Below are 12,888 nucleotides of genomic sequence, written 5' to 3'. Positions count from 1 at the left end.
ATAAGCTCAAGTTCCCTGGAACCGAAACAACCAAAGTGGTTCTCCTTAGAATTTCCATGATTGGAGACCTTCCAATTGTAAATCTACATTGATTTGATAGTCTAGAGAATGTGTCAGGGAGATCCTGAAAACCATGGATTTCAGTTGGCAATTCCTTCAGGCCAAAGACTATAACAAATAGCCCACTGCCTTAAACCGCTGCAAATGCCAAAGTGAAAAATGTCAGGTCATTTATGTGTCCCCTGAGTCGTGCCATTCTGTGGTGCTAGACTTTAATGACCTTGCAAGTGTAAACAGAGAATGGTCACCAGTCACTCTCTATCTCTGCTTAGAATAAAGTTAAGGATATATAAAGGGAAATTTTCCAGATGCTAATGTTGTTAAACAGTCCAGTGTGTTACTTAAATTGCTTATAGGCTATTATTCTCTCTTATTTTTCTAAAACTGCAACAGATTCTTACCTTTTGGTCTTGGATTAGGAAAAAAAACAACACATCTACCCCAAATTTGGGTATACCTATCTAGATTTAAATTCTTTTAATTATGTATTGCTGAAAGCCCCCAATTTATCATTATTGTGCAAGCATTTCTCCCCAAAGGAAGTTTTCCTTAAACATCAATCAGAATTTCAATGTAATGGCTATCACCAAGACGAAAATGAGGAGTGATTTACATGAATGTACAAAAAAAAGGAGTGGATATCAAGTATTGCAATCAATATTGCTCCTATTAAATCACTTCCTATGTCCTAACATGAAAATATGATTAAATCTGAAATAGGCTATTGAATTTTCTTATTTAAAGGACCAATGAAGAAAAATAATCCAATGAAGATGCATGATCATACACATCTGCTATTTTTATGCCTTACAGTAAGAGGACAAGAAAGGACACGGTTTTCAGAAACCAGATGTTTGCATTAGGCAGAGATAAACTTTCAAAAATGCGAGGATCTGAAAATTTCAGTTAAACCCCAAGTTGTTTACATTCTAGCTGGGGCCCTAATTCTACTTCTGTTCATAAGTGACATAATAGGAATCATTCTTTTAGTTAAATTATCACAGAAAATCGTTTTGAAGTTGTTTGGAATAAAGAAAAACAAAAGTATTTTAGAGGTTTTTTTTAAAATTGTTAGGCAATTAATTAAAAGAAAGGCTCAACATATACACACATAGAAGTATGCAAAAAGAGTATCATGCACACTGTTTTTTCCTTGATAAAGTAGCAAAAAGAAATTTCTTTGGTTCAAGATTGACCTCTGAAATTAAAAGGATAAGCCAATCCAAGAATTCTTCATTTTTGCTTCTATCACACATATTCCTAGAAAGAAGATACATATTTTGTTTCTGTGTTGTGTGTGTGTGTGTGTGTATGTGTTTGAGTTATCAAAGTATTAAGAACTAATTGTAGGCTGAGAAAAGACTCTTTAAAGCAATTAAGTAATTAAGACACTTTACTGCTCTGGCTCTTTTGCTATAATTTGTTAGTAGCAGGGGTAAAATTCCAGCTGAGTACACTAAATGTGTCTTGTCCATTCAATATGTTATGCCAGAATAAAAACATTGTTTTCTATCATCACAAATTATTGTCTACAAGTATTTAATACTATAACTCAGGGTACTACCTTAAATTTTGATATTCTCTCTGCCTCCTCTCTTGAAAGAGCTACTTGTCTTTGCTATTACTTCTATCAGTATACACTCAAAGATTACACACTTATATTTTACCACTGATGGAAATCATTGTTAAGAAAACAGAAATTTTAAGAAAGATGTAATATAATACAAATTTTAACATTTTAGAAGAATTATGTTAGATTTATATTTCCAATATATTATACACATACATTTAATTTATACTCAGAAAACTGAAGTCATTTCAGAATCTGATATCTCTGAAAAAAGACAATGGTCAATCTATTTTAAAAGGATCTTTATGTTTTTAGCAAATGATGTCATGATTAGGCTTTTGTGCCACCTTCATTGTGAACTTTCTGACTTATTTTCATTATTTATTTTATTTTTCTCTTTTTTATTCATTCAGGCAACTGAAAACTTGCTTTAGCTAACTAATGGTTTTCTGAAGTTCATTTGATGTAGGCAAATTGCATATATTTAAATACCATTTAAAATATAAAAATATATTAATACTAAAATTCTCAAAATAAAATAAATTTCATACAACTTAGCAAAAGTTAAAATATAAACAGAGAAATAAATCTTGTTAGGAAAGAAGTAGTGGAACGTACCTGTGGTCCAACAACACCCCCTGGCCCAGGAGGGCCGGTCTTGCCTTGAAATCCCTAAGGAGAAAAAACAACAAAACTATAAAAGCCATCCAGGACACAAAACATACATTATAATTCTCTGAGATAGTCGACTAATTTACTCTAAAAGGAAGCCATCTTTTGGCTAAAAATGTCTTGCCTCATAAATCCCATGGACAGAGGAGCCTGTTGCAAATATCCTACAGTTGATAGGGTTGCAAAAAGTTGGACACAACTGAGTGACTAAGCGTGCACACAAGCACTTGTTTCTAAATGCCTATAAATTATTACATTACAGTTCTCTTTACATTTAAAAGTTATTGTCTTCACTATTTTACACTGTAGTTCTATGATTATCTTCAATAAGCTTAAAAAAGAAAATTAAAAAATGTGATGAAGCTGGAGCAAAACTGTGCTCTTAGCCCTCTTTCCCTGTGTCAGACAACACAGAAATTTTAATCTAGAAACATTTATGGATGAAATAAGTGATGACTTAGACACTATTTGTAACAGTCCACTGGTTCTTCATGCAGAGATAAATCTACAGTCTGTGATATCAATGCATTTCTCTTTCCTCCATTCCAACAATCTCATAAGATATAAAAATAAATTTATAAAAAGATTATAATAGCCAGGACATGGAAGCAACCTAGATGTCCATCAGCAGAGGAATGGATAAGAAAGCTGTGGTACATATATACAATGGAGTATTACTCAGCCAATAAAAAGAATACATTTGAATCAGTTCTAATGAGGTGGATGAAACTGGAGCCTATTATACAGAGTGAAGTAAGCCAGAAAGAAAAACACCAATACAGTATACTAACACATATATATGGAATTTAGAAAGATGGTAACAATAACCCTGTATACGAGACAGCAAAAGAGACACAGATGTATAGAACAATCTTTTGGACTCTGTGGGAGAGGGCGAGGGTGGGATGATTTGGGAGAATGGCATTGAAATATGTATAATATCATATATGAAACGAGTCGCCAGTCCAGGTTCGATGCATGATACTGGATGCTTGGGGCTGGTGCACTGGGATGACCCAGAGGGATGGTACGAGGAGGGAGGAGGGAGGAGGGTTCAGGATGGAGAACACATGTATACCTGTGGCGGATTCATTTCGATGTATGGCAGAACCAATACAATATTGTAAAGTTTAAAAAATTAAATTAAATTAAAAAAAAAAAGAATATTTTACATGATTTGTCACCATTTCAATATTTTATCAGTTTTCTTTCTTAAAACCCAAAAGAATATACTTACAAATGTATCTTACATATATTGTAGTCATTAGAATAAAATCCAGTACATGTGAGCTCATGTACTCACTAAATAAGGCCTTTGGCATATATTCTGGTACCTCTATTTCTCTAGACTCCTGGGTTATTTTCTGCATGACTGTATTATGAATAGCAAATTTCCTTCTCATGTGAGTTAATTTACACTTAACAGTTGGAGAAAGATTCAAAATGCTGAGAGAAAAATGTGCCAAAGAACTGAATTAAAGCAAATAATATTTGCAAAAGTTTTATTCACTTTTATAACATGAGATTGGAAATAAGAAAGTTAGAAAGCAAGGGACAGAAACTGGCTCCACACTTGTATCATGACCTTCCTGATGATTATTATTACATTATTTATAAAAATGAAACTTAAAAGCAGTAAAAGAAAAAAATTTCTATTGGTAATTATTTAATTAATGTTCCAGGGAAAGAAAAAAAACAAATTTATCCTAGTTTTAAAACACATTAATTCTTAAAACCCTCAGGTTTCCACTTTACTTATCAATCACAATAGCAAAATTAATAAATTCAAGGGAAATGCATTATATAATTTATTTAGCATTTTATAAACAAAATAATAGCTTTATTGCTTAATTTTAACTTCTCGGGAACTTAATGGTTTGGAAATTAGTACCCACATAGGTAAGCACATATATATAGTTATATTATATACATATTACTTTATGTTTTACTTTTCCACTGAGAGCTAACAGCTCTTAGCAGTTATTTTTACCATTTGTTTACATCATTTAATCCCACATCCTATCTACTCCTTAGATGGTCTCAATAATTTCCATGAAAACAAACCCTATTAATATCTGTGATTCTGATCAACTCCTCTGCAACAAACTATTTCTCACCCTCTAGTCTCTGCTGAGTCTTAAAACCCTCTCAGTAAGTGCCTACTTGACATTTTCAATGCCCTCTCATGCTTTCACTGAGGAAATTCTGTGAAAAAATGTGTTACCCAGACTTGTACTCATACACCCTAAGAGTGTGCTAGCTCAACTGAGTGACAGACAGATTTGTAAGGAGCTGGAAAACAGCTCTGACCATATGCCAGCTCATTCAAAATATTCAGAATCTTGCAAGTATCTAGTAAATTTGACAGTAAAGATCTTACATATAAAATACATACAAAAAAAGCTTTTATAGATCAAAATGAAGTGTGATTATTTAATATTGCCATGTACTAAGACTAGCCATTTATTTTAGTATGTTAAATTATGTTTTTCAAAATTCTTAAGAACAGAAATGAATTTGATAAATGGCTATTAAAAACATAACTTCTATTCTGATCACCTGTATGATTAACACACAATTTGGCACTGCATTTCTAAGAAAAATGTGGGTTGTTTCAGTATAATAAAATGGTCTCTCAGTTCAGTCTCTCAATCATGTCTGACTCTTTGTGACCCCATGGACTACAGCACACCAGGCCTCCCTGTCCATCACCAACTCCTGGAGTTTACCCAAACTCATGTCCATTGAGTCGGTGATGCCATCCAACCATCTCATCCTCTGTCGTCCCCTTCTCCTCCTGCCTTCAATCTTTCCCAACATCAGGGTCTTTTCAAATGAGTCAGCTCTTCACATCAGGTGGCCAAAATACTGGAGTTTCTGTTTCAACATCAGTCCTTCCAATGAACACTCAGGACTGATGTCCCTTAGGATGGACTGGTTGGATCTCCTTGCAGTCCAAGAGATTGTCAAGAGTCATCTCCAACACCACAGTTCCAAAGCATCAATTCTTCGGCTCTCAGCTTTTTTTATAGTCCAACTCTCTCATCCATACATGACTACTGAAAAAAACATAGCCTTGACTAGACGGACCTTTGTTGGCAAAGTAATATCTCTGCTTTCTAATATGCTGTCTAGGTTGGTCATAACTTTCCTTCCAAAAAGTAAGCATCTTTTAATTTCATGGCTGCAGTCACCATCTTCAGTGATTTTGGACTCTAATTACTCCTAAAAAGCTTTAAATTGTAAGATATCAGAATGAACTTTCAGTTTAAGGATTTCTGAATGAGGACAAGTCTCAAATATAACAAAATAACTTCTTTAAAATAAGGAAACACATATATATCAAAATATAGCTGCCCTAGATTCTGACCCTTGTACAAGACAATCTTATGAATCAAAATCAATACAGAACAAGGTGAGCAAGAAAGGTTCCTGAGTATAAACATGACTCATTGTTGTTCTTTAAGTGAATTTGAAAACAGAAATATAATTTTCCAGAAATAATGCTAGCCTTTATTTATAAGAAACTACGAGGTGAGAATACCTATCTTAGAATCATTAGTTAACATGTTAGTTTTCCACTTTGTTTAACTTTAGACATTAGCATCACCAACTCAGTGGAGATGAGTGAGCAAGCTCTGGGAGATGGTGAAGGGCAGGGAAGCCTGGTGTGCTGCAGTCCATGGGGTCACAAAGAGTCAGACATGACTGAGCGACTGAACAACAATAATATTGTTGCTCTCTATAGAAGCAGAAGCTCTTGATTAAACTGAAGACAAAAGGATTTTATAATAATAATTCTCTAGGTACCCCTTCCTCAAAAGACATTTTTGAAATATTCTAAAGTTATTCCCAAGAAGCTACACCATGACTTAGAAATGACTGCAATATTTGAATGAGAATGCATTTGCAAATTTGAGTGTGTATTATCCTTTAGAGAGCTTATTTCTTGTTCACCATGCAAATGTCATTCCCAAGAGGACCCCCAAACAATTATACTCTTTGGCCTCACTAAATCATTCTTGATTTTGCTGTGTAATCCAAAACTTTGAGGTTTACTAAATCTGACTAAAACCAAGAAGTCGTTACAGGAAGAATTGTCATTTGGTGAGCAAAACAAGAATTGGCTGCTGCTTCCAGATTGTTTTTCCTATGCAGAAAAGCATTGTGTTTTCAGATCTGTTATTCTGTACTTCAACTGAACTCCTAATATGTACTGATGCTGACAGAATACCCTAGGATAATTTTGAGACACATAGTCAAAGGCAGTCTGTCTTGTGGTTTAATAAATCTGGATAAAATTAATCAATGTTAAGAGCCAAGAATTGAAATCAAGGAAAGATACTAATCCTCCGTGATGATTTCTGATTAGATTATCATCCCACTAAAAGAGCCAGATTGGAGAAGGCAATGGCAACCCACTCCAGTATTCTTGTCTGGAGAATCCCATGGACGGAGGAGCCTGGGGGGCTACAGTCCACGGGGCTGCAAAGAGTCGGACACGACTGAGCGACTTCACTCACTCAAAAGAGCCAGATATAAGGTTTTGTAACAGTGGCAGAATAAATAAACAAAACCATCAGGATTCTTAAGCCATAGTTGAGATGCCAGTTTTCCCTCTGCCCCAATCACTCTTACATAAGTTGTTCAGACAATCTGTTTAATGTTATATTCCTCATAATTTAAGCTACATTTTTTTTCCATTTTCTTACCTGATAGGAAAGGGTTTATTTGACACAGTTCTAGGCAAATTACAGATTTATGGTTCCAACTTCAGTAAATATTTCATCCCTTAATTTTGGACACAAGAACCTATTATCTGAATGGTTTATTGTAATGTGTCTCCTTTAGAGACTAGAAGGGTGAAAGACTTGTAAATGTATCTGTAAGCAAAGACTTCAGTGAAAGGATCAAGGATGACAACCTTATGGAGGGATCCAAATGGTAATGACATCTTTTCCATCAGCAAATACCCAAAATGCTCTTATTGAAAATAAGGAAAATCAAGTAATATGCATGTCCCCAAATAATCATATTCATTTAGGTATTTAGCCACAAAATGGGTCTCTGTATGGATTTTAGGAGAAGGCAATGAAACCCCACTCCAGGACTCTTGCCTGGAGAATCCCACGGATGGAGGAGCCTGGTAGGCTGCAACACGACTGAGTGACTTCCCTTTCACTATTCACTGTCATGCATTGGAGACGAAACTGGCGACCCACTCCAGTGTTCTTGCCTGGAGAATCCCAGGGACAGGGGAACCTGGTGGGCTGCCATCCATGGGGTCGCACAGAGTCAGACACGACTGAAACGACTTAGCAGCAGCAGCAGCAGTATGTATTTTATATATATTTTAAAAAGATTAAATGGATTTAATTTTGGTATTGTCCTTAACCTGATATTTGACTTGTTAATAATAAAGTATCTTTCTGTGAAATGATGAGATGCTAGAGATAGAAAATGTTAATCAGAAGAGTGGGATCACTTACAGTCTCTCCACGTTGCCCAGGATGTCCTGGCAGGCCATCTTTTCCAGGTGGTCCCTGAAATCACAAATATTCAACATCAAATGTCACAAGTATTTCTTGAATCATTTTAGAATCTAAATATAATGTTAGACAATTTTCTTGTATCTTCATTAGATATGCTATTTTGATGTTCTATTGATTTTATATATGGTAGTACATGTAAAGGGGCTTCCCCAGAGTCTCAGTGGTAAGGAATACACCTGTGATGCAGAAGATGCAGGATAAGTGGGTTCAGTTCCTAAACTGAGAAGATACCATGGAGGAGGGCATGGCAACCCACTCCAATATTCTCGCCTAGAGAATCCCATGGACAGAGGAACCTGGCAGGCTAGAGTCCACAGGGTCACAAATGTCAGACACGATTGAAGGAGTGAGCACGAGCAGGTAGTATGCGTATATATCTCTTTAGTATAATTTTATGAGCTTCTCTAGTGGTTCAGACAGCAAAGTCTGCCTGCAGTGCAGGAGACTAAGTTTGATCCCTGGGTCAGGAAGATCCACTAGAGAAAGAAATTATTACCCTTTCCAGTATTCTTGCCTGAGAAATCCTATGGAGAGAGGAGCCTGGTAGGCTAGAGTCCATGGGGTTTCAAAAAGTTGGATATGACTGAGTGAATAAACCACCAGATAGCTATAACTCAGACCAACACAATATTATAAAACTGTAATCTGAGTATTTTACATTTAAATTATTTCATTAGCAACTATATTTTTAAAGAGCATATCCACATATTTGTATTTTATTTTTGCAAAAATAATAGTCCTTCAGTACTTGACAAATGAATATTTTCCCTTATTTTTGTTGTTATTTGGTGAATACTTTTAATTCAATTTCCTGTGCATCAAGACTTGAATAATAGAGACAGATGGTGTCCTCTAGTGGTGGTCTGAGCTTCTAACTGACCAGAATATGAAAGAAAGAAAAACTCTTACAAACAACAGCATTTTACTTCTCAGTTGCTTCAGGTAAAGAAAACAAGGGGCACCACTCAATTTTAGCAGTTACCAGGCCCAATTTTTCCCTGTAGCTTTTCTTAAATACCCTCTTGGAAGCATAACGTCTCTTAAACACTGGAGAGCACGTCCACTGTGCTATCACTTTAGGTAAATGATGCTGTCTTTGTCATGACAAAAATAAATGAGGCTCATCAACTAAGAATTTAAGGTAAAAACCCTGAGAGGGTTGTTTAGATACTTAGTAGATATAGATGGCTTCTTTAGAATGCATTGTGGATGACTCATCCTACACAGAGACCATTAAGCATCAAGTTCAAATTTCAAAATATGTATAATAGGCACAGGCAGAGATATTCTTAGGTGAGAAGGTCTGGGTAAATGAAGGAAATGATCACTTCAATGACAACATGTTTAACGATATCAGGCATACCTCTCACAGTTTAATTATTTGAATAATCCTACTCAGGTATTAAAAATACACTATTTACATAAACTTATTTTCAAGTATCAATTCTTTGTATATGAAGTTTGAAAAAAAGTATTTCCAAATAATATCATTTTCACAGACAGCTTTCTTCCACTGGAATAAGACTTTTTCTAAGTTGGTTGTAACATCTTGGGGAAAGGCTTCCTGATGGTGACTAATACCAGCTCTCTCCCTGATCTCCTCTTTATTGACACACTATTTAAATTACCAGCTCTAATTAAAGCCTCTCTGATATTTCGCAAGATCATTGCTTGCTCAGTGATTTGTTCGTATTTTCCAGGACCATCTCAGTGATTCTATTGCCATCTTCCCCAAAGACCAAAACTGGAATGTTTTTAACCAAGTCCCCCAGATATTCTTGGGCATCACAGACCCATTCTTTCTTTCAAAAACATATATTACATACTTATGTGTTGGGCACTAGGTAATCATAATATGAGATACAGTTCTCAGTTTGGAGGTGAAACATAAGTAATTGTTACTGGATCTTGTTTAGGTTCAGTATTTCAAAATAGTAAATAAAAACAAATCCTACTATTTTGATACATATGGGAATAGATGTGCCATCAATTGGGGTTAGTAGTAAAACTTTTAAATAAAATTACAGGGTGACTGCTAAAGGATAATAAACATGAATCAGACACTTTGTTCCACCGTGCTAAACTGCATCTCAAATGATGAGTTTTGCAATCAGTATAAGCTATTTATAGGGCTTCCCGGGTGACTCAGCAGTAAAGAATCCACATGCAAGGCAGGAGACACAGGGGACAGGAGTTCAATCCCTAGATCCAGAAGAGCCACTCCAGTATTCTCTCCTGGAGAATCCCATGGACACAGGAGCCTCGAAGGCTACAGTCCATAGGGTCACAAAGAGTTGGACATGACTGCGCATGCAAACACACATAAGCTATTTACATTTGTTTAACATTTGTAAATATAAAAGTTAAATATCTCATTATATTTGCTGGTGTGAAAAGTATAGATAATACTTTTATTGCAAAATATTACAATGCTTTAAAATAAACAGATCTAAATAACATAATCTGAGATGAATGTAACATGATTTTTAATGGCTTTCCTAGATATTCTATGGGAGCAGTGTTTAATAGACTATATAAAAAATTCATATCATCATTTTTCTTAAGTATGCATTCCTAATATTAAGTGATAAATCCTAAATAGTTTTATTGACTCCAAACTACTACCCAATAAAATAAATATAGTGGCCAAATAATTTCATGGCATTAATTTAAAAATAATAATATTATTGATCAAAATAGATGGACATTTGATGTCATTGGAAAATGTCAGTGACAACAAATTCATCTAAGTGGGGGTTGTATGTATATAGCAAAGTAATCTGTGTAAAGATACTTAGAAATAAATGTTAAGAATTTTTTCACTTCTCATTAGCACTGTCTTGATTTCTCTATAAATAGAAGGTATCTTATAGTAATCATGTTATAAATCTTATTAATCACCAGAGTTAACTTTTTCTTAAATGGGGTAACTATATGCTGACATTGGCTTGAGATAAACAGACTCTAAACATGAATATTCCAAGTATCCCATATATACATATGTGTGTGAGTATATATATATAATATATATATTTCATTTATTTATACATACATATATAATATATATACATTTCCTAATTATAATGAAAACGAATCAGTTAATTTGAAGGAAGAGGAGCTTGGTTCAATCCTTCTACCTGAATCCTTCCTTCTAAATATCAAAGAAATGAAGACAGTTCTTTCCTATATGTTATAAAACTGCATACCAGAACAAATGATAGGTACTTTATTTCACACTCGAATGTTTCATTTGTCAGAGAAATAGAGTATAAAAATCATTTTGTTTAGCAGTGAAAGCAATGTTCCTTAGCAGTGTCATGTCTCTCTACCAGACTGCATGCTTCTCAAGTGTAGGCATTTATTACACTTCTAATACTTAAGAGACAAAATGCATGCATGATCAATGACTCAAAACTTGAAAGATACATGAGAGAATGGACTGAAAAAATCTGAGGAAAAATGGCACTCTGTGACAATAAAATTATACTACATGAGAGACACTTCTTACCAGTTTGTTCAAATATAAATGGCATGATAATGTTGAAGTTATACATATCACTGGATTTTATGTTGCTAAACAATAATCTATGAGCATGCCTTAAAAATACTTATGAATGGATCTTATGTGCACAATTTTGCAACAGTATTTTCATTTCTCTATATATGCAGCTTTTCATCATTTAATATTATATTTGGAACAAAACTGAAATAGTAAACAACATTACATGCAGGTAGTATCTAATTATCCTTTGTTTAATAATAGGTATTTGTGTTAATCCTTTTATAACATTATAATATAAATAATAGCTTTTTATATGTGTGCAGTAATATCAAGATTTTTAGTGATAAAAATAATATTTAACACTTAAATCAGTATTTTACCATAAATTACCCATTTTCAAATATGTGAGCTAAAGTCACATTTGAAAGTAATCAAGGAACGAGGGAGTTATTCAAACTCAATAAAAGTACTGGAGAACATTTTATTTATTTATAAATGATTTTCAACATGTTTAAAAGTAGAATGTACTCATTTGTAACATTTATTTAGGTTTTAAACATCTTAATTTAGTAGTGTTCTTTTATGTAAGATTGTTATTGAACTATATTTGGTAAACTATAATTATTTATATTAGATACATAATTATTAGAAATTAGAAAATTTTTTACATGTTAGCATCCAAAACGTCTTATATAACTTCCTCATACAAGGTGCATGTTGTAGTCGTTTGTAAAAAAAATTCAGTTCAAAATCAGTTTAAAACATGCAGCCAAAAATCTGTATCAGTATGTCTCTAAATGAAAACATCCAGGATGTGAGTAAAACCGTCAGTAATTATTTACAAGGAATTAGTTATTTGTATTATTGCATTGAAAAAATTTTGTTCTCAAATCATTGACTGAAAATTTTAACTGTACTCAGTTTCCTACAGAGTAGGTCATATTCATATTCAAACTATATTGGTCTTAATCTCAAACTACTTTTGAATTCACTATTGAAAGTAAGGCCCATTGACCATTGGCATTGGCATCATCTGGACATTTGCCAGTAATATCAAGTCTCAAGACCTATCCCAGACATACTGAATCAAAACCTACATTTTTAACAAAATACCAACATGATTTATGTGTACATTAAAGTTTGAATAGCGTTGTCTACTCTGGACTAGAACAGTGGTTCACAAACATTAGCATGTATCAGAACTACCCAGAGAGCTCATTAAGACGCAGACTGGGCCCCTCTCCTTGAGTTCCGATTAAAGGGGTAAGGTGGAAACAGGACACTGCATTTCTAATAAAGTGCTCCTGATCTTCTTGGTGGCCCATGGGGGCCACCCTGTGAGAACAATTTCCTTTGATAGGTGGGTGCTATGGTTTGAAATGCTGTGTCCCTTTGAAATTCATATGTTGAAAGCATAACACTCAAATGTGATGTTATTAACAGGTGGTACCTTTGGGTGGTGCTTATGTTATCTTCGTGGAACCCTCAAGAATGGAATGGTTGACTTATAAAAGTGTCTCCAGAGAACAGAA

General features: G+C 34.2%; 1 protein-coding gene across 1 annotated transcript in view; it reads right to left on the bottom strand.

Annotated features, from left to right (window-relative positions):
* Positions 1-12,888, bottom strand: part of COL11A1 (collagen type XI alpha 1 chain) — a 229,597-nt gene that overhangs the window by 81,051 nt on the left and 135,658 nt on the right. Inside the window, 2 exon segments of the mRNA XM_070367586.1 lie at positions 2,249-2,302; positions 7,792-7,845. Coding sequence (XP_070223687.1) covers positions 2,249-2,302; positions 7,792-7,845 — 108 coding nt within the window.

Source organism: Bos mutus, chromosome 3 (assembly GCF_027580195.1).
Source record: "Bos mutus isolate GX-2022 chromosome 3, NWIPB_WYAK_1.1, whole genome shotgun sequence".
NCBI lineage: Eukaryota > Metazoa > Chordata > Mammalia > Artiodactyla > Bovidae > Bos > Bos mutus.
The sequence above is the reverse complement of the archived record's forward strand: the minus strand, read 5'-3'. Positions and strand labels throughout refer to the sequence as shown.